The sequence below is a fragment of the Falco rusticolus genome, chromosome 1, assembly GCF_015220075.1.
Source record: "Falco rusticolus isolate bFalRus1 chromosome 1, bFalRus1.pri, whole genome shotgun sequence".
In the NCBI taxonomy this organism is placed as follows: domain Eukaryota; kingdom Metazoa; phylum Chordata; class Aves; order Falconiformes; family Falconidae; genus Falco; species Falco rusticolus.
The window spans coordinates 18,158,074-18,180,936 of NC_051187.1; the positions used below are offsets into that span (position 1 = coordinate 18,158,074).

Genomic DNA, 22,863 nt, shown 5'->3' on the forward strand with positions numbered 1-22,863 from the left:
ACCTCCTCCTCTCCACTGGGCAGAGCTGGAGACCAAAAGGTTAAATTCTGCACACACATATGTGGCCCTCTGGATTACTGACAATTTCAAAAAAAGGAGAAAAGCCTTTCTCGGGTAAGTTCTTGCTGCTCAGTTTGCTGAAGTACGTCAAGACAGCCTGAGCCAGCAGCTCCACTGAATGCTTCCAGAGTCCGTCTGGCATGCTGGCACCCAGCCCGCTCCTCCACTCCCGCGCCAACAGGGACACCCAAATACGCAGGACCTGAGTTTGTAAAGACAGTTGCAAAGCAGGAGGGAAAGATTTACCAGCTTCTACAGAAAGATGTTTCTACAGATAGTACAAAATAATTAATGCTTTTCAAGTCTGCACTTGCTTTCCAAGTCTGCACTTGCTCACGAAAGGAGAGATTTAAAGCTCCAAACCCAGCCCATTTGTAAAAAAAAAAAAAGTCCCGTATTCTGTTCTGAATCCCAGGGAATCAGCAGGTAGCAGATAGTTAAAGCTTGAACAATGCTATTTCAGATCTGCACGCTGAAGCATCTTGACACATCCCCCCTTCCCCCTCTGCAGGTCTAACAGGAGGGCCACAGGGAAGATTTAGCATGTGCAGCGTTGGATTGTTGTGGTTACCTTTTAGTCAATTCAAAAGAATATTACAAAGTATTCCCCAAGGGAGTCCATAAACAGCAAAGGATTCTGCTTTAACTCCCTATCTATTCTTATCTGGATAATATGGCATTTGGACAAGCACTGCCAAAACACTGATTTATGGCAAAGCTGAGAGTTTACATGGCCAACACATGCTCTAAAAGCTCTGGATTTCAAGGAATAAATAAAAGCCTCTTCTAGGATATAGATGGCTTCAGTTATGGAAGCTTCATGCAGATACAAACCTGTTTTCAGGATTTCTGCCTCCCTCTCCCATCCCAGGTGAAAGGCATGTTTATACTGACCTTCCTCAACACTAAAATCAACTGCTTTCACTGGGTGTTCCTGCTGGTACCACCAGCACATGGGTCGGCTCATCTTTCATTTCTTTACTAATATTTTATAATATCTATCAGCTATTAACTATCAGACCACCTTCAAACTTCTTTGCTGACAGTGGCCAACATCAAAGGGAAAAGAACGATAAAAACTACTGACCAAAAGGAAAAGGATGATAAAAAGTACAGCAGACAAGTGCTACAGAAGACACCAGGGAGTTGCGTGTTCTTAAAAGCCCCTCAGAGAACAGTGTATTAAAAAAAGACAAACCCAAAGAACAGCAACTTTGCAGACAAGTGAATGTCGCCTAAACTAGTTTTTGTAATGGAAATGCTGAGAAGCACCTGAACAGTCACTGTAACACACGTGTGGCCATGAAGGGCTGACCACAGCCTGCTGCCTGCCCCAGTAAAGCTGTTTTTTCCTGGGATAACAGCCCTCCTGCATCCCAGCCACTCCTTGGAGAGGCTGTGCTCAGTGTTTTGTCAAAGGGAGGGATGCCAGTGTCCACAGGGCATGCCTGGGTGGCAGAGTGGTGCACAGCGATGCTCACCTTCCTGCCAGGAACCTGCGCCAGCAGGTCAGCAAGGGAGAGCGAGGGCAGAGGAAGTGCAGTAAGGCTGTATTACAAAAGACATCCCGGAAAGGAAATGTCGGGAAGGTCAGGATCAAAAGGATGGTGCTACATCCTGAAAGATTATCTCCTGCTTTGGGAGTCACATCTTAAAATCAGGTGTAAAAGTAAAAAGGGAAGAACCAGTAGAGGCAGAAAATTTGGCGCCAGTGTATACTAAGTGCAAGCAAATACATTTTGTCCAGCTGAAAACTCAACCCTGTAAAGATGCATCCATTCCCAGAGGCACCAGGCAAAATTGCTGTCTACTCTGTATTCCCCAGGTGTAATTTACTCACTGATAGGGCTGTCACACACCTCCCTTGGGAGCCTGCACCACAGCTCTGCACAAAGGCACGTATCCTGCCTGCTGCAGTGGATCAGAATGGCTAGGCACAGCAGCAGGGTCGGGGAGGTGCACGCTAGGTTACAAAGAAAACCAACAACCAAAGTCATTTTTGACAAGGGGGAAATGCTGCATCTCTGCTGAATCGCTGTTGTTGGCTACACACCCTTTGGATACTGGCTACTTGCAGGCAAAACATATAACCAAGGATATTTGTTTAAATCCCACAGGCGGACACTGTTATTCTATTAAAAAAAATACAACTGGCATTAATTCTAAAAACTTCCCACCACTGGGACTGGGATTCAAAACCAGCACTGGGCAGTGAGGCCAAAACACACTCAAAGCAGACGCCTGCAAAAGATTCCAAGGGAAATTAGTTATGTGGGGTTTATAACAAAAATAAAATAAAATCCAACCTTTATAAAGACAGAAAAGGCAGCTTCCCTAAGAGACAGTGCTGTGAACACTCTTCGCAGATAATTCAAGACCTGTCTGGATCTGAGGCTTCCTTGGTTCCCTGTGCCAGTCGGTGTGTGCAGCGAGGTGAGAGGCAAACACGAACCCTGAGCAGGCAGCAGCAGCCTCCTCCCATCCTCATCCTCAGGGCTGGCAGGGAAGGGGCTACCTTGTCCTGATTCACAAGCCAGAGCCATGCCAGCTCCCAGTCTGGGCACTGGCTCTCCTGTGGTGGTGGAAAGGAAATTCTCCATCCATCCCCTGCCACACCACCAGATTCAGAGAGCTGTGGGCAGGGTGGGACAAGCTCCTGGGCTTTCACTGCTCTGCTTCTCTCGTCACTGCTCTCTCCAGACAAGGACATGGTGGGCTAAAGCTGGATGACCAACTGGATTTACAGAAAGCCCCTGGCTTCCCTTCTTCTTGTGTGCTCAAGTCAGCCTTATACCATAAAATTATTTTTTTTCCTAAGTAATTTTTTTGTAGCTGACTCACATGGAGCTTCTGCCAGGAATTTTTATAATTAGTGAATTAGAGCAAGGTTTTGCCTGTGCAGGCCTGACAACATCTGCTGATTTAAGCAAGCTGTGTTCAAAATCTTGCACAGCCCTGGAGGAGCATGGCTGAGCACAGCCCTTCCTCCCAACAGCACGGCCAACAGGGCTCTTCTTGCCAGGCTGGTAGAAAACATGCTGCTCCTCCTGCAGAGAGCTTTGAAGCTCCTAATCTGTGTTTTAAGGGGAAGGATGTAAGCTGGAACAAAATCCAAACGGTACTGGAGAGGAGAGAGGGACACTAACCGCCTCTCAACTTTGCAAACCTCTCGGTGGAGCATCCCTGTGACAGCATCCACAGCTATGCGCCTCTCCATCATGATGCATAGTTGCAAAGCCATCGTGCGTCACATCTTCCTTAGAGACAGACAACGGTATAGAGTTCCATAAAACCACAGGAAAAATAACTTCCTCAACCTCTTTCTTCAATGGACACAGGAGCTATTTTGCAAGTGAGACTCCAACACACAACAGCGGTCCAATGTAAAGATCAAACCCAACCCACGTTCTGATAAGCCAAAAGCAGACATGGTGCTAGGAGCCTAAACTACACACAAGGTCCATCCTGGATGATCCAAAATCCTCCCACTTTCTGCTAAAAGTCAGAAAGGCAAATTAATTACCACCTTCAGGATGGTTCAACCTCCTCCCTGTAAGGTCTGCTACAGAGCAATGCTTGTACCCTCTGCACACAACTCCTTACTCATCCAGTCCAGTAATTTATACCATATTACATCTGAAGGGCTGCATTAAGAAATATTACCCTTGCCAAGCCCTGAAAAGCTAGGATGTGCTGGAAGTAAGTTTTCTCCATAGCTTTGATCTGGTCCACTTTTTCAGCACAGGGTCTTTTCAGCACGACCACATAATACATGTGTATACGGCCCTGATGCAGTTAGTACTGAGAATAGAAGATGCTCAACAAGCAAGGAATTAACCAGTTTTGGTTTTCAACTGGTTGCTCACGTGTGGCACTCAGCCCTCTTCACTCCACACTTTGCATGTGCTGCTTCACGGCAAAAATGAAGGCATCTTGCCACTGCAGACTGGGATACTTCTCAAATGATCGTGAATTTATTTTCATAAAATCCCAGAGAACTACGTTCACAACACCTCCAGTTTATGGCTGAAGAAAAGACGTACAGAGAAGCTCTGGGCATCCAGTTCCAGAATCAGCCAGCCTACAGCTTCCTTTTTAAAAAATAAATAGCACTGAGCGGCATTTTAGATGTTTGACGTACAGCTTCCCATGAGATCATCTGCAGCAGGAGCGCTCGGCACTTCTGCAACTCAACCCTCAGCCTGGGGACCCAGGAAATCAAGTCCCTCGTTGTGCATGAAAAGCAATTTATCCAGCACCATACATGAGCCCTGCAGCAGAAGCAGAGCAGGAATCCATCTCCTTAACCATCACTTTACCCCTGCTATTTTTCCATTACTTGCCTCACTCCCTTCCCTCCAAATACCGCACCATGCAGGGCAGAGGTCCTACACACGCAACCCCATTCTTCACTGGGCTGCCTTGACTGCCCTCCCTGAGCAGCGAGGGCAGGGGTGCCATGGAAAAAACCCATGCATGATCCCATAATTAGAAACTGTATCGTAATGCATACAGGGGGCTGAATTAAGGCTGCAGAGGAATACTGTAAATTGGATGCACATTTCTTGTTCCATTTTACTGCTTCCCCCCCCCCCCCCCCCCCTTATTTGGCTTTGGCTGTACTTCAGATTAAGCTCCTAATAAGGGCTGGAGTTGGATGAGATTTTTGAGCCCATCAGATTGCAGCCTTCCAAGCCATTGAAATGAGATTCAAGCTGAACTTGAATTTTCAATAGTTTGGCCTAAAGGCAAGGGTGTTAACAACAGACCTGCCAACACCTTCTCTATGAGAAACGTCTGAAAACATGTCTGCACATCAAATACTGCTCAGGCTTTGGTAGACAAAAGCCACAAAGCTAACATCTCAAATCCACTGCTAACTTGCTCGGCCAGTTCTCCTGTCAATGAAGCTCATACATTTTCTCTGAAAATCCAGTGAACCTCTATATTCTCTCTAGGAAAACGGGTTTTCCCCCAACGATCCAAAAACCTGTTGTAGTTTCATTATGGCAAGGCAGGGGATAAGGAGAGGTCAGGTAAATCAGGTGGACACACAGGAGCCGACACATACACACCTGTTCACCCAGCTCAGTCTACTTAAACGATACACATCACCAAGATTAAAGATACCACGCTGACATGCATGGAGGAGCAATCAAAAAAGTCTGTCCTGTAGGCAACTCCTCCTACATGCAGTAGAAAGCTATGCTTGGGCTTTCTGTTCTTTCCTAAACATATTTCTCTTTTGGTGGGGTTTTTTTCCCCTCTTAGTTTTTCTATTTTTTCATCAACATACCATGATTATGTGGAAAAGTTAGCCCAAACCCTAAAAGCAAGAAGATACGATAAAACTGGAACATATCCTCAGTGCCAGACTGTGCCCTGAGCAGAGGGCATGGCTGTGGGAAGCAGGAGGGTGGGTTTCCTCTCCCATCTCGCTCCCCGTGGTAACTGCACCCCACCTCATGGTACCCAGCAGAGCACAATGGCTGGTGAAGGCAGGACCTGCCATGGGCTTCATCCTGGGCAGACCCCAAACCACCCCGATTCTGAAGATGCCCTTACCACAAGATTTTTGTTTTCTAGCTAATGCCTCTGCCTTCAGCAGTCTTTACTGAAATAAAAATGTCTACGAGTCTCTCAAAATCCTTAGGACACTCCTGCTCAAATGTCCAAACCTAAAGCACACCACGCAGCTGAGCGTTTCACCTTCAGATAGCTGTACTGGTGGAGGAGGGCTTTAACTGAGACCTCTGCCAGTACCCTGAACAGACTTTGGTTTGGGTTTTTTAAAATGTTGAAGTGTATTTTCTTGATGACGTGAATGCTTCAGCTTCCCTGCTACCAAAATCTTTTCTAATTCACATTTTTAACACTGTGGGTCTGAAGAGCAGCCATGGCCATATACTCTTGCCAGCACTGGAGGCAGCAGGGCAGCGCAGGGAAGACGCTCCTCTCCCTTTGATGACAAACACTAAAGAACGATGGTTTCTTGAACTGCATCCAAGGGAAAGTAACCTTGCTAGAGTGCCTGGCAGGGCATCAACAGCAATAGAAATTTCAGCTTTCAAAGAACAGAAGAAAGACTCAAGAAGGGGGCGAGGAGATCCTGCAGCAGCCGAGATGCCACTAATCTCATGGATTGTTTTAGGAACTCTTGCTTCTCTCCAATGAAATTATATGTTCCGCAGAAAAATCATCTGGCTCCAACCACTTTTGGTAAGTGAAGCGTAAACAGAATGGAAAAGAGCTCATACCTGAGCAGAAATCAGGCTTGGACGGGCTGTGACAGGCAGGAGAGCAGCCAGACTGTGGGGATTTTGCTCTTTTCTTTGGACAGCCGCTGTGGGACCTTTGAATCCCACCAAGCAAACAAGGCTCTTCCAACACAACGGGCGAGCACTAGCCAAGCCGGCACAGTGCCCTCTGCTCACTGTAAGGGGAAGGAGAGCATGGTGGAGGAGAAAAGCACAGGGATTCCTGCAAAAAGGTCTGGACTTGATTAAACTTATTTTCTTTAGTAACATTTAGTTAAGCAAGGGAGGAAAAACCCTGCGGTGTTCTTCAGTGGCTCTTAACAGGGAATCTGGAGCAAGACGGTTCATTCACCCGATTAGCTGAACAACAGGCTCTACGCTGCAGCAGGCGCTGCTCACATCAATATCCATTTCTCTGTCGGTAGGTGCTTTCACCAGCAGAAACAAGAAACCCTGAAAATATACAACTAAATGGCAGTTCCCAACTTTGAAATCAGAAGGTGTCTGGCAGCTCTGTGTCAGCATGATGTATGCTCCAGGGGAATCACACACTAGTTCACAGAGCCTGAAGCTCTGAACGAAGCAAACACTGTCAGTAACAGTACAGAAAAACAAAACAAAACTGTAAGGAAAGCGATTGCCCAAGCTCAGGCTTTGTGCAGGGGTTTTCCTCTTCTGCCTCTGTGGCACAGTGTTACTTGCTCAGCTACAGAACATTTCTTATTATTATTATTTCTTTTTACAAGGTTCACATTCTCAGCATCTCTCCAGCAATGAGCCCAATGCACCAACACTCCACGTGTCACTGGTGGGCTCTGTCCAGTCTTTAACTATTGTGAGGCTGATTATAATTATTTAACAGGTGGAGAACAGCAGGCACAGCTTGCCTTTGCCCTTCATCTGTATGTCACTAAGCAGCTGTAGGTGGACACAGGCAGCATGGGCAAAGCACCACTGTGCAAAAGCTGCTCGGAGCCAGGTACCATATCGCCAGCTGCAGAGGTTCAGAGCAAACATCCACATGGATGATACACATACACACACCAACACCTTTTCAGTGCCGGCATGCGCTTTTGCACAAGGTTGGTTTATCCTCAGGGCCAGCAAATGCCATGTGAGAAGCACACACAGAACAGCAAAGGCAAGAGACAATCTGTAACTGTGCTAATTGCTGGAGTAATTAAAAAGTAAAAGACTGAGCTAAATACCACAAGCCTGAGCATCAAAGGACCACTTTCCTTCCTGGGAGCTGCCTCTCACAAAAGACTTTCCCCACCAAGAACCACCTGTGCTGAGCCACCTCCATGGGCCTGGACAGCCATTTGAGCAGATGAAAAACAAATGTCAGGAATTTTTCTTTTCAATAGATTTGACCTTATTTTCTCTTCAGTGTGGCAGGATGAGAAGATATTCCTATTGAGCAACTGAGTTTTCTCCACAACAGACACGAGCTGGCACGCTCTGAGCATTTGGCATTTCAATCCCAATTAAGTAAAATAGTAATTGCTGCACCTAAGGGTTTCTCAGCTCCCTAAGAGGAAACACTTTATACATACAGATTTTCCTAGCTTTACCACTGCATACTTAAGACATGGATTGAGGGATGAATCACAACTTCAAATTCTTCAGTACTAAGCCTGGCAATCAATGCAGCCACTTTCTGGCAAAGAAACTCTAAAATCCCTGATCTTCACCTGTGATGTCATCTGCGAACAGCGACGTGATTTATGTTCCATGGGACACTCCTATCCTGCAATTCCTTCACTGAGGGGCAGCTGGGTAACAGGATTTGTTCTGGATAATCCCAGCTCCAGCTCTCAGAGAGCCACGGGGAGGAAGCAGCCAGAGATGCACTCAGCCAGAGATGGCAGCCACCACTTTTATACAACTTATTCTCCCCCAGCCACGTGCCAGGTGTAAATCACATCCCCAATTTCAAGCCTTTAGAATAAAAGGCAACATCATGAAGACAGAAAGGAGGCACGTGAACTCTGTGCACTGACATCAGGGCGATGGACATCCCTGTAAGAAGGCAGGCAGGCAGATGACTGACTCGAAGCTTTCAGCATGTTTTAACACTGGTTTAACCCATCGACCCAACCCAGTCAGTTGGTCTGGGACAGCAACCAAACACAGATGCAGATATCAAATTTCTGCCTGTTTGCATTGCTCCTCTCTCCTCTGAGCAGCCTATCAAATACCAGCCACACGAGGCTTGGCTGGGAGAAATATTTTTGCATAAAGGAGGTGAGGTTCCCAGATCTCAGTGTGAAGGCCAGTGGCACATCTTCACCTCACATGGACAGACCTCAAGCTGCTGCTGAGATGTGCAGCTGCAGGGAAGTCAAACCTGGCTGGGACTCCTGCCTAGCCACCAGGCAGAAGCAGCCATAAGGACAAAACTGAGGACCAGTTGCTGGCAGGAAAGGGCTCTGCAAGCTTGCAGCCACACAAAGTCCATCAACTCAGGCAGGGCACAGCTGTGGAGGTCTCCACTTGCCTTCCCCTTCCAGATCCCAAACCTCTGTGCCTGTGAGGCAAGAGGCATCTCTGCCAGCCTGGCTTGTCACTGTGCACAAGGCACACACCTTCTCCCCACGATGTGAGATGGATCCTTCCTTAGATAACCAGCTGTAGGGTAAGGACCATGTGGTTGTCTAAGCAAGGCCCAGCACAACAAACCCTGAGCTGCCAGCGGGGCCGTACATAACTCTGCCTGGAGTTATTATTTTAATAATTAGAGGGATGGCCACAGACAGAGGTGGTATTTGGTGGCCTCTTAACCTAGGGAGTTACTTGGTTTTATGCAGACGACTCCACTTTTTCCACTGTGAAAACTGCAGCAAGTCCTCATGGAGGCAAACATCAAAAACAGGATGCTGGATGTGGCCCAACACTGAGCCACCGCTCAGCCAGCCTGAGCCAAAAAGCAACGTAAAACATACAGGGCTCACAGGGCGTTTCACTTTTAAAATGGAGTAAAATCTGGAGCCTTCCTGTGATTCAAAGCTGGGCTGTCTGGAGCAAAGTGACTTTCCAGGTGAGGCACTGCTCCCTGCTCCAGCCTTGTCCTCACACCTCTCTCCATCCATCCATTCCCACTCCTCTGCCTGTTCCTCCCACGCTCACCATTCCTCTGCAAGATGGCTCTTCCAACCTAGGAGGCTCTCCCCAACCTACCACGTCACCATCTTTCCACCTCAAGAGCCACTGGCCCCACACAACCGGTAGGGACATGCCCACAGGGAAAGGCAGGGACAGCCACCTACCCTTCTGCTTCACAACGTGGCAATTAACTGGCTTGAAAACTGCCTCTCTAGGCAAAAACCCATCCTGGGAGCAACCAGGGTGGCAGACATCTACTTTGTGCACCACCTAAGAGATAAACACCTTTTGCCAAGTGGGGCCCTGGATGTTCCTGTCACACACAGCGAATTAACTCAGACAGAGGTGGATAAGGGAATGAAATCATTCCACTTGAATCCTCACAGCTAAGCAAAACCTAAACCGGGTCAGATCTAATGAGGAAAGAAGTGAAAGACTTATAAAGATTCAAGAAATTCATTTAACAGTAAGCTTTCCCAGCATTTGCCAAGAAAGCAAAAAACCAAAGGCAGAGAGCACCCAAGCATGCAGCGAGTCAGAATCAGGCTCGCAGGAGGCCAGAAAGGCACAGAGGGCATCACTGTGCTGGCAGGCAGGAGCACACACAGGGCTCTCCCTTCTTGACTGTCAAGAAAGCCTTGCAACAGAGGTGGCCTGCGGGTCTTTGAAGACAAGGGGGAGGCAAAATTGCTGGTACAGCAGCCCATAGATTTTTCCACTCCTTCAAAAAAGAAAGGAGTCAAAGCTGTGCCATACGTTAGCACTTAAGTAGTCCCTGCCCTCAGTTTCCCACCATCTGTACTACTCTCTGAAACTCCCCTACTCATTTAATTTATTGCTGTGTGTCTCTGCCAAAATCAAAGACCTAAATATCAGTAATCTTGGTGGGAGGCATCCAGCTGCTACAAGCCATTGTAGGAATAAAAAGTGTTTGTGCAAACTTGCATTGAGAAAGCTGGGCAGCAAAACTTCCTAGGAAAAACTTCTCATGCTTTCAGATTAGCAGATCAAGCTGCAGGCATTAAGACCTTTCCCCTTCTGTATCTGTGAAATCCCGTGCTTAGGACACAAAAATGGGTCTTTTCTAACCCTGGAACGAACCGATTTTGGAAGCACATGGCACAATGGCAGCAGCAGTGGGGGGCAATGGCTGCAGCTGATGCAGCGGCAGACAGGGAAGCAAAGCACAACCCGGGGCTCAAGTTCACGTGCTGCGAGGGGTTGATGAAATGGAGCTGTGGTGCTGGGACCAAGACATCATGGCAGCAGCAGCTGCAGAGCCCCACTCTACTCACTCATGCAGCCCCCAGACCCCTCTCACCCCAGTTTTCCTGTCCATCAGGCAAAGACAGCAAGACTTCCCTAACGCACGCAGCTATTTGCAAAGCTCCCAAGCACAGAGAAGAACTCATTATAAGCAGCCTGTAATGTAACAGCAATGCAACCTCTGCCCTACAGCCACAAACTTGAATTAAAAAGGGAGCACCCTAAAATATAAGCTTCTAGAGTCATAAGGACATAAGCATAGCTCCCTGCCCTCTTAAAACGCCAGATATCAGTTGATAAAAGAAGTGTATTCCTGCAAACTAAACACTCAGGCAGTACTTGCAAGGCAGGATTTGTAGCCTGGTGCCCTTGAGTGACAAAACAGTAGTGAGAAAAACTTGGTGGGGGAGAACATTTCTAACACCCTAGCTAGCTGTCTGATGCTGAAATCCCACCAGACCTAAGTATGTGCACAAAGCTCATAGCCCTGCTGTCGCCCGGCGCCTGGGCTGCATTTTAAGGGGTGAACTGAAGGGCTGGGGGTCCCAGGATGGGGGCACCACAGGCCCCAATGGCTCTTGGACTCACTTGCTTCTCAAGAGCTGAAACAGTCACACAAAGGTTTCATCTGCTTCACAGCTCCGACAGCAAACCTGGAAATCTGTCTTCTTCCCCCGCCATCACACAGTTTGATTCATTTGAAACCTGTTTTACCCTTGCTGTCTTCCTTCTGGCTCAGTTCAAGATGTCTTATTCCTGCACACAACAGCAGCAAAGTGAAAGGAGGACAAAGCAGGACCCCCAGCATGTCGAGAACCCCCAGTGAGGGCCAGGCAAGTGGCTGCTGAACTGCAAACGCAACAGCACAGCCCACAACCGAAACTCTCCACACACACCTCCAGGCCAGTGTGCTACCTTTTAACTAGCAGCAAGCAGGAGGGGATGGAACTGAGATCTTTGGCAACACTAGTAAAATCACTATGTTTCTCCTTTTTTGGGGAGAGGCAGAATAATCCTTTTGAACTATCCAAGCAGGGCAGAACCAACATCTATTCAGATTCAACTGCTTGGGTCTCACTGTTTTAGCACCAACTCTTTCCCAACAGGTGGGAAAGGTCTCTAGCTTTTATTCAAAGGCACTGCCCTTATAGATGGCCTTTCAGCAGAGGATCACAGAGCACCTTACAGACATTTAATTAAAACTTACAGCCCACCCTGGTGAGGGAGGGATTATAAACAGGCTCCCAGTGCAAGCAGCAACTCACCAGCACAAGCATCTCTTTCTCCCATACAACTGAGGCATTCGGCAAAAGCGCAGCAGTCCCAGTCTCACCAAGCTACTAAATACGCTCCAAACAGCACTGAGCCTTTGAAGAGCCATCAGAGCAGCGGGGAGAGACCGGGATTGCTCACTAACAGGACAGGACAGGTAGGCAGAGGCTCCTCTCCACTGACCAGGCAAGGAGATAGACTCGGCTTGTGCCAGAGACAGAAAACCGTGGTTCGTTATCCCTCTGAATTTAAATACCACACATTTCCAAAGTATGGCATTACTGGGCACCAATTAATCCATCTAATAGCCCTGGGATGTCGATAAAATGGAAAACCACCTTTTTTGCCCCCCCTGTTTACCTACAAGGTGAGACTTTTCTTGGTTGAATTAAATCCATTTTAACAAAAGTAAGTTCAGACATCTGCCTTTGCACAGTGTCAGCTGCAAGAAGTGAGCTAACATCCAGATGCAGTGGCATGTCAGGATTAGCCCAGGCTGGGGCAGGAATGCTTCCATGTATGGAAAAATATTGGAGCAGTGAAACCATAAGCTTGGAGCAGAGCAAAGTGAGGGGCCCTGTCAATGAAGCTGTGGGCTCAGGTTTAGAGGGTTTAGCAGCTCAGATCCGCCATAAGATCCCCAGCACGTATTACAATGAATTTCACACTTTTTCCAAAAGGGACTCCTTCAGCAATGGTGCGAGTTGTCAGGGTGAGATCCTACACCCGTCTGTTTGCTCTGGAAGCGGGGCTTGGACCGCTGGGTACCATTAACGCTCCCTATGCTGGGCATGGGCTCGGGCGTTGATGGAGAGGTTCTCGCGAGTACAAGACCACTGCTTGCACTTGCCTGCCCACCCATCCCTCAGTGGCTGCCTTCTGCACAGCACTATTTATAAAAGTCAACTTGGACCTGGCATGCGGGACAAAGCAGTGGCAGTTCAAAAGAAAACACTGAGCTGAATCAGCGCGGCTGGGGAGTCGGCGCGTGCTTCTGCCAACATCTCAGCAAGGGCAGTGACTGCCGAGGCACAGGGCAAGAGCTAGTGCAGTATTCTCTTCAACTGGCCCGGCACAAATCAAGAGGGCTCATTTGTCAGCATCCCGAGTTAACACTAATGAAGTAATGGCTATGACTTCATCTCTCCAGTGGGAATCTCTTGGGAACGATGGAGAACTAGAATTTCTCTCTCCAGCTCGCTCACATAGTTGCAATTCGTTTCAGTTGCCTTCTACTCTCTTCTGCAAACATTACCTAATTCTCACCCAGATTCTTAAATCCTTGCACTGAAACATAAAACAATCCTCCCTTCTCAGCTGTCAGAGTCCAGCCTCGCAGAGACCCCTCCCAGCGGGATCTGATCCCTTGTGCCGGCTGCTACCCCCTCCCTGGAGCCAGCCACAGAGCCCCCACTCACACCTGAGGATGCCACCAGGGGGGCTTATGCCTTAGACACAAAATAAAAATCCAGTAACTCTTGGCAATTTGATTTTAAATAGGGACCTTTTCTCCATTAAAATATTTCAATCAGGTTGGATTTAGCTCCAGTTGCAGAGACAGACAAAATGTTGCCAGAGGACCCTGGAGTTTCTCTCCCTGGCTGGGCTGGACAGCTTCAACTGCTGCGGATCTTCATGAGTGCAAAATACACACAGAACCATCTCACACCACCCTGCTGCTACAGCGCTTTGTCTGCCTGTAGAGGCTGTCAAGCCTTGCCCCCGGCAGCTCTGAGTAGCCCTGCTGCCTTTCTCATTACAAGCCTTCAGCTTCCAGATTTGCTCTGCCCTGGGTTTGCTCCCCTGCGACTCTGCTGAAGACACTTTCCCTCCTGTGCACCACTCCTGGTCTCTGCAGTTGTGATGGCACCTACCATTTGAAGTGCATCCTTTATGGACCAGATTCTCCTTGCTGTTTCAGCTCTGCACACCTCCCAGCTCAGGCAGGGAGCCAGCACGCCCCCACTCCCCCGCGCCTCACTGGGGGCTCCCATCACTTTGTTTTGAGGCCAGAGGGGCTTGCTGAGCTCCAAGCAGGGGCTTGATCAGATTGCAAAAGCTCAGCTAATGCCCCGACGCAACTGAAGCAGTCAGTCAGTCACTCACACTAAATAAAGACCGCAAATTCTTTACATATTAATTGTTGGTTGCAATTGTTCACAGTGTTGAAAGACAGACGTGAGAGTATGCAGAAACCATTACTGCATCTTTTTAGTTCCACCCTTCCATTAATTGCATATAGTCTAAGCCAAATCAATAAGACAATACATTTTCTTTGGAAAACTGAGATGATGAAAAAGCTAGTGTCTATCATTTAAGATGCTCAAGTTGTAATCTGAAATACATGTATAATTCACTTTCCCACGACAGAATTTATTATTTCTATTTGTTTACTTGTCAACTCATCCTGCTCCCAGTTTCTCCACTGGCCACGTCTTTACCTTACAACCTATATATTTAACTCGTAATTGTGTTTTTTACCCACAGAGCATCAGCAGAGAAGCAGTGGTTCCAGCCAGCACAGAGAAAGCTGCCCTGCAGAGATAAGTCAAGGCAGCACTTGAGGAAAGCCCTCTCCCCAGCTCAACACCCCCAAGCCCTGGGAACGGAGGAGAATTAATATGCACAAAGCCCAAGCTGTAATGGATCCAAGCACCCTCCCCACACTGGCATTACTCCCCCGTTCCCTAATTGTTATTATCTGGAGATGGCATGGTCACATCTGTCTAGATAAAAATTTTCAAATCCATTGTCCATTACACTGTGATGTGCCACAGAATCAGTTTAGAGAATGTACACAGCTATAGTGTTGTGATTATTCAATATTCAACCCAGCCTGAAAGCTCAGGAGTCAGCTTGTTATTTGCTGAAAGCGGGGGGCCTGAAATTAGCCGTGAATAGTTCAAAGCTGCAGTTAATTCAACATCTCTACTTTCAAAAGCACAAAAATCACAGATTCCTGGAGTGTGTAAGCTTTTTAAAAATTACAAACTACTAACTGACAAATCAAAGCAGCTAACAGAAATCCATGTGGCTGATAAGACAAATAGTTGCATTTTAAAGAGTAATTAAACATCACTTTGGAATATTTTGCTTGGAACTTGTTTCCCTGATAAAAAACGGGGAGGGGAAAGAGGAGAAGGAGGAAGCAACCCACACACACCAACGAGGTTCTCACCAAGCTCAGGCAAACGCTGCTCAAACTTGTTTTCTTGAATTCAGAGTTCAGCCTGCTGTATCACAGCCTCCCGTACCCTCCCAGTTTCCCTGTATCCCTACATTTCACATAAAAACTCTAGCAGTAAGGAGCAGACAATTCCTACGTGGATTTTAGCTTGTTGGGGAGGAGGGTGCGTGGGGCTGGGGCAAGAATCCCCCTGGTCTGATCACCAAGAAGCGCAGTATCTTCTGACTTGACTTAGATTAAAACCATACCCCAACTTCCATGCTGGGAGCATTGCTGAAAAAAACAGGAATGCAAAACAAAGCGCTCTACCCAGATGCAATTCAGGAGAAGTGAAACCCTACCCCAGCCACATGAGCTAACCTTCCTATATGCTGCTTTGAAACACTGAAAGTATGTCCATGGAAAAGGATCAAAAAACTCCAAAACCCCCGGCCTCTCAAAACCTGTACCCGTTAACAATGAGCTCACAATGAATTTCATGCAGTTTCTCAGTACTAAAAAATACCTACAGGCAATGGCACAAAAGGATTGCTTCAAGCATTAAACAAGGAGACAGCTTACTGCATTTCAAACCGAAATGTTATCAAACCACTTGAAGAATCCACCATACAAAGGCCATGCAAACCCAGCGTCAGTTTTTGGGACCAGACTTGCAGAGCCCAGTCCAAGGCGCAACTGTGTTTGATCAGCAAAAGCTCCCACCGCTTCTCCCCACCATGGAGCTGGGAGGAGTTGATAATGGAAAGATGTCCAAGGACATTCAGAGCAGACCCTCAAACGTGGGCAATTACCAACTGAAGGATGCAATAAACAACAGAGCAGCAGATGACACATCAGCAAGACATGTAAAATACTAATTCTTGCCCAGGGAAAGGGCTTGGGCAGGCTACTTTGGATATACGGAGAAATCCAACCTCCAAGGACGCCAGTGATGTTTTTGCAACTATTGCAGGACCAGGACACCGCCGCCAGACTTGCCGTCTCCTGATAGCAGTAACGCTTCCGGGGATTTCGCTGAAGGATTAGGGTCTTGGCATGAAAGATGGCTGCTAATTGTATGGAGGCTCACTGCAAAGCTGCATAAAACATACTCCGAAATAAATTGGAAAAGCATCATCAACAACAAGAATTAAGAGAATGTTTTGTCTTCGATGTGGAAACACTGAATAGCTTATTTCTCAGTCATAATTAAAGTTCACTGTTGTACTTCTCCAAAATCACACAGAAAAACCCTCCATTGTTTTGAGCGTTCTTTCATAAAGCTGTTAAATGTTCGGCTCCTAAAAGAATGCACTTTTGGAGAAGAACTGTGCACTGATTACTTTAAAAAGTAAAGTTGTTTTGCTTCGTTCTGCAACCTGAGAGTAACAAATGAAATTGTCAACCATGCATTTTTAAATGAACGTTTTCATTTCAACATCTGGATTAAGATGCCACAATGAAAAACAGCACACAGGCTTCTCTCTGCTCCTTTCATACATCTCCCATTCTTATATTTCAGAACCAGCAAGTTTCAAAGCACACAAAGAATCAGTTGGTGCTGCTAATGCCTCACTTCTTACTCAATAGCCTTATGTCATGAAAAGATCATATTTTTCAAATCCACATCTCCGTGAGCCAAAGACTTCACATACATTCCCACCCCAGAAATACAAAGTCAGGAATACAGCTGAAAGTGATTACCTAGATATTTTTATATGATGAAACTCAAAAGCTGCTTCAAGTGATTTACAGAATTTTCTGTTAGACAAATCCCACATCTGTGCTGACCACTCGCCTCCCAGATCTCAGCAGATGGCAATTTCAAACAGAAAAGTTATGAGTCCCTGAAAATCAGGGTGTATCTTAATCTGTAATCAAGGGTTTGGGGGGGGGGGTGGTTCTAAAAAAAAAAATAATAATTGTGTACAGTCTAATTTAGTAACATTTCTACCTCTTCCCCACTATTTCTTGCACAAACTCTACCTACAAAACTAGTACTTGGTGTCTTATTCGGAGAGGCTCCCACAATAATGACCTTTTTAAGCAGAGGAAAAAAATGTTCTTTTCTTGGGAAGGTGGGGGGGAACAGAGAACTTAACTAAATAAATAAATGAGTGGGTATTTGTTGTAAAAGACTTCACAGAGATTATCTGCAAACAAGCAAGAGTTTTGTCACATTTTACTCATCAGTTTTAAGACCATTGTTTTATTTGAGGTGCTGAGGAAGATGTACTCCCAACACAGAAGAGGTGTTCTGCTGTCCGTGTCCAACTCAGGTCACCTACCAGAGTACTCAAGCCACTAAAACAACAAAATCCACAACTACCGACTGGCTCCTTTCCCCCTCCTTAGGGTGAGACAGAACAGACCTCTTCTTCACACGCAGAGAAAGGTCATGTGCCTCTGCCATACAATTCAGCAAAAGCCGCATTTCATGTGAACGTGGGAGAAAATACAGAGCAGGGTACACAAATCCAACTTTTAAGATAAAAGCAGACCTGTCCAAACTGAAGCATATTTACCAGCGCGAACAGAGAACCTCGAACCGTTTTCAGCTACTTAGCTGAATAATCACAGAAAGAGAACCAACATGTTTTGCATTTATTTAAAACCCGAGCAAAAGTATTTCAGCTCCAGTGGAAACAGGTTTGCCTTCCCCAAAAGAATCAGGGCGACACTCAAGCAAATGCATAAATACAGTGGAAAGCAAACACAAAACAAGAGGCAAAGCACAGACTCCTACATCACTGTGGAGCTGCGTGGATGCACCAAGAAAGCGTAATTAGAAAACTTGAGATTAAAAAGAATGGGGAAGACAACTGGGCCAAGTAAGTAACAAGTAAAAACAAAAGCAAAGGCAAATAAACAACAGTAAAAGATAAACCGCTTCACTCCCAGTGCAGACCCGCTTCCAGCCTTTTCTCCTCCAGCACCCGGAACCTCCTTTCTCCCACTCTTATATGGACCTGTCTAAAAGGACCTATTCAACAGAGAATGGGGTCAATTAATTACTTTTTAGCTGCACTGACCAAGATGCCCCACAGCAACACAATGCAGCAAGACAGTATGCTCCTGCTCTCCTCCAAAAGCCTGCGTGCCTTAAGCCTTCAAAGTGCACTCGAGTTCACTCTAAGTGTAGGGGCACTCTGCAGCACAGAGGGTCTGGAGCTCACCGGGAGAGGTCTGGGATCCTCCCGACAGCAGGGAGGATCCTGCCCTGTCGCAGGCACCGGCAGACATCAGCGCACGTAGACAGATGGGAGCTGTTTACATTACCGAGGTTCTCAGTAATAATCAGGAATTAAAGCTGTTATTAAATCAACCCTCCAGAACTTGAGCAGACGTTTGAGCAAGCAGATAACAGGGTGATGTTAAACCAAAATCCCAAATGCAACAAAGACACGGAGCAACATCTCTCCCGCATGTTCTGCTCAGCAACACCAGGCATTATCAGAAGACAAATCAATTATCAACAGCTACATATAGCGATGCAAATCCAGGGCTGAACAGCTTAATTGAGGGATGTGTATCACAAGTTAAAGGCCTCCAATCTCATCTGGCAGATTATGGTTTCGTTCTTGAAAAAAACCTCCCCAATAATACGGCTGGCTGTGGCTTAGACAGAGGCATAATGCCATCCTCCTCATTAATCAAAGGCTTTCCCCATGTCCAGACGTTTGCTGACTTGTACTGCTTTCTTTTATTACTAGTTTGGAGACAGAAATTGCTATACGCTAAAGTTACTCAAATTCAACTGGTTGCTGCAAGACGTGCAGGCTGTTACGACCTTGGTAACTGCACCCTGGCATTAGTGAGTTACTGGGGCATTCAACAAAGAGGGGCTGTTTTCTTTGACAATTCTTATTACCTTCAACAATAACCATGAGAGTAAGATGCTATTTTACTTTTAGGACTGTGGGAATTTTACTGCAAGCCCAGAAAGGAGACTGGCTTTTCAGACCTATCAACATTTGATGCCCAGCGTTTGTAAGAAGGAGAAACATAAAAGAACACAGAATACACCAGAGTGAGACAAAGCACACATTGATAAAAAGATTTCAGCAGAAAACCAGGACTGCAATAGCTGTATTATCCAGTAATTCTAAGCAACAAAAGTGACACTACAGCCAATATGGGATAGGAAGCCACCTCTCCCCAAAGCTTTCACAACCTCAGCAGATAAAGTAGCCAACCCACAATGGGAAGCGTTGGCTGGAAGGGACCTTTGGAGGTCTTCAAGCCCTGCAGCCACCAGCACGAGGCCCTGCTGGGCACAGCTTCACCTAGCCAAGCCCTGAAACCGCTGAGGACGGGGGCTTCACAGCCTCTGGGGGCTGAGGCTGAGAGCTCAGGGACAGAGTTCAGCTCCCTGCCCAATGTTCCCACCTCTCCCCATTATCTCTACTCGGCAAGATCCCTTTCTTCCCATAAATCTATATAATTCTCCGGGGGCTGTCTGACATCGGGTTTAGGAGTAGCCTTTAGTGCAAAGGAACCATAACTCAAAAGGACTGCCTACATTTTTCTAATGCTTTTGTTTTTAAACAAATTAAGCCTGTGAGGCACTGAACATACGCTAGACATCCCCAGCTCTTGCTGGTGTTTTTGAAAAATAAAAAGTTTGTACTTTTCTGGAGAGTCAGGTCATTAACCCGACTATTTAAAAATCAGCCTATTATACAAGAAAATGTCTAACTGCCTGAACTACAGGTTATAAATCTCCTGTTTAGAAATCTGATATCCTGACATAATTGCCCTTATAACTTACAAATAGGCTCTCTGTTATCCACAGATTAAGCTTCCTCCAAAGCCACATCACATCTGCTTAGTTTTGAAAATATACAGCATGAGCTTCAATTACTTTACACTCCACACAAAAATAATCCTGAATTTAACTCAGGGCTTCTTGGAATAAGAGTTTAAGACCCCATAATCTTTTTATTTCATGTTTTCTTGCAATCTAATAGATGGAAGTATTGGCTGGCATGCAAAATTAATGCCACCTTCCACTTCTACGATTTACCAGCCATTTAGCTATGTTGTAGTGGAATTTTTAAAGCAAATACGGCAAGAAAAAGTCCCACCACCTAAATGATCTGAAATGTTCTACAGGGAAATAGCTACTAATTGGAACCACAATTTTATCACATCCCTGTAGGAAGAAATTTTAGTTTTAAAGAAACCAGAATTAAACTGTAATTTTTCTGAAGGATAAAGCTTCTGTTCATGAAACCAATCTCAGACCCAGACCTGTGACCACTCATGCAAGCTCCCAGTTAGAAGTGTCTTGACTTCAAAGGGGCAAACCAGGGGCCTTCGGCAGCAGCATCTAGGTGCATGGTGTTAAACACAAGAGCTTTTGCACAACTGGGGGTTTAGTGACAAAAACCTGCAGCAAATAAGGCAAAAAGACGAATCTGGGTTTCAAACCAGCTACTACGCCTCTTCTCAGCAGAGGGGACATCACCCGGCACAGCCAGACGACAGCCAACTTTTCCTTAAAATGACTCCTTTGCCTATCGAACAGCACGAAGTGCCGGTAGAGGAGGGTTCAGAGACCCGCACTGGAAGAAGTCATCCCTCTCATCCCAACACAGGCTGGCAGAGCCCGAAGTTGGGGGACGCCTGCAGGGGTTCAGTCAGCTGCGGCCCCACAGGCACCGGCGTTACCCCAAGCCCTGCCGGAGAGGCGATGGCGCCTCGCTGCGAGCCAGCGCCTGCCCAATGCCTTCCCACCTGCAGCTGTGATCCCTCGCCAGAAAGCTGTTTAGAAATGGCACTGTGGGGCACCATCTTTTTAATTCTGACTCAATAGCTTCCCAAGATTAGATTTGTAAAGAGGTTTTGTTGGGTTGTTCGGTGGGTGTTGCGAGTTTGTTGGGATCTGGAAGCCTGGCCTTTGCCTTCCCGTTCCTCACAGCCTGCCCTGTCTGGGTCTCACAGAACACTTTTTGTCTGTTACCTTTCAGATTAAACTCTTCAGATGAGGGGCCGCAACTTGCCGAGTACCGAACACAGCAGCCACTAAAGGAGACCGTCAGGCAATGCCATCCCGCACACTCGCCTGGCAGCTCTGCCAGCAGCCCCCAGGCCAGCTGGGCCCCGCCGCCCCTCAGCACCGAAGCGCCCTCCTGCAGCCGACGGGGCCGCAGCTTCCCCTGACCCAGCCCCACGCAGGAGCCCACGGGTCCCCCCCGCGGGGTCCCTGCCCCAGGGGCCGCTCTCCTCAGACGAGTGGCGGCCGCTCGGTCCCGCGCTTCGCCTCAGAGCACCGACTTCTCCCACAGGCCTCGCCCGCCCGCCCCGCTCCTCTGAGGGACCCGTCGAGGCCCGCGGGCGCCGTCCCGCCGCCCCCCTGAAACCGCGACACGCAGCCCGGGCTCCCCGCCTCGCCCCCCACCCGCGGGGGACGGGGACGGGCCGGCTGTCCCCACCCGCTGCTGCACACAGGCTCCGGGAACCGGAGGAGCCGGGCGAGGCGGCGGCGGCGCCCCGCGGGACGGCAGCCGACCCCCCCCCCCCCCTCACCCCGGTTCCCCCGGGAACTTTCTGGAAGGCGCCCACCCCACGCCACGCGGGACCCGCCCCGGCGGCGCAGGGCGCGGGGGGGTCCGGGGGTCCCAACCGAGCCCCGACGCCCCCAGACAAAGCCCGGGGCGCGTCCCCCCGGCCCGCGGTCTCACCTTGCGGTGCTTGTCGGCGAAGGGCAGCGCCAGCCAGGGCATGGCCCGCACGGCCTCCTGCCACTGCTGCTGCTCCTGCTCGGCCGACACGAAGACGATCTCGAGGCGCTGCCCGCCGGCCGCCGCCGCCTCCCCCCTGAAGCGCCCGTAAAAGGCGGCCAGGCTGGCGCCGAGCTGCGCGCAGGGGCCGCCGAGGCTGCAGCCGAAGTAGAGCCCCACCAGCGAGACCCCGCGGGCGGCCAGCGCCGACACGGCCACCTCCTCCCCGTCCGCGGCCACCAGCACCTCTCCCAGCACCTCCGACAGGGCGCCCGCCATCCCGCCCCGCTGCGCTGCGCTCCCCGCTCCGCTCCGCCCGCAGCCGCCGCAGCCCGCGCCGGCCGAGCCCCGCCCCGCCCCGCCGCGCCAGGGGGCGCTGCCGCGCCGCGCGGCCCCGCGCCCGCCCCCGCCTCGGGCAGCGCCGCCCCGCGCCCGCCCCGGCCCCGCGCCCCACGCCCCACGCGCGGCCCCGGCACGCGCCGCCCGCGCGCCCCCCCCTCCCCTCGCGCGGCGGGGCCCGGCGCGGCCCGGTCCTCAGTGCCGGGATGGAGCCCCCGGGGGGGGCGCGCCCGGGCCTCAGCACCTCCGGGGCACGGCTGCCCCGGGGAACGGACAGGGAGGGGGAGAGGGAGAGGGAGAGGAGGAGAGGAAGAAGAAGAGGAGGAGGAGAGGGAGACGAAGGAGAGTGAGGGAGAAGAAGGAGAGGAGGAAGGAGGAGAGAGAGAGGGAGAAGGAGAGGAGGAGGAGAGAGAGAGAGAGGAAGAAGGAGAGGGAGGAGAGGAGGAGAGGGAGAGGAGGAGGAGAGGGATCTCCATCCTGGGCAGGCGCTGGCCTTGCCTCGCTGCTCTACCCCGCGGCCCGGAGCCGGCCCCTGCTGAGCACCAGCAGCTGGCTCGGCTGTGCCCCCAGTCACCCACCCTGCTGCCCCCTCGCTCCCAATGCAACCCCCCCCACCCAACTGGGCCACCCGTTCTCCAAATCACTGCCCAGAGAAGGGCCACTTCCAGCTGGC

At 48.9% G+C, this 22,863-nt stretch overlaps 1 protein-coding gene across 1 annotated transcript in view; it reads right to left on the bottom strand.

Annotated features, from left to right (window-relative positions):
- Positions 1 to 22,196, bottom strand: part of NXN (nucleoredoxin) — a 54,022-nt gene extending 31,826 nt beyond the window's left edge. Inside the window, exon 1 of the mRNA XM_037372245.1 lies at positions 21,813 to 22,196. Coding sequence (XP_037228142.1) covers positions 21,813 to 22,130 — 318 coding nt within the window. The 5' untranslated portion in view covers positions 22,131 to 22,196. The remainder of the gene's footprint in view (positions 1 to 21,812) is intronic.
- Between the last annotated feature and the right edge of the window lie 667 nt (positions 22,197 to 22,863).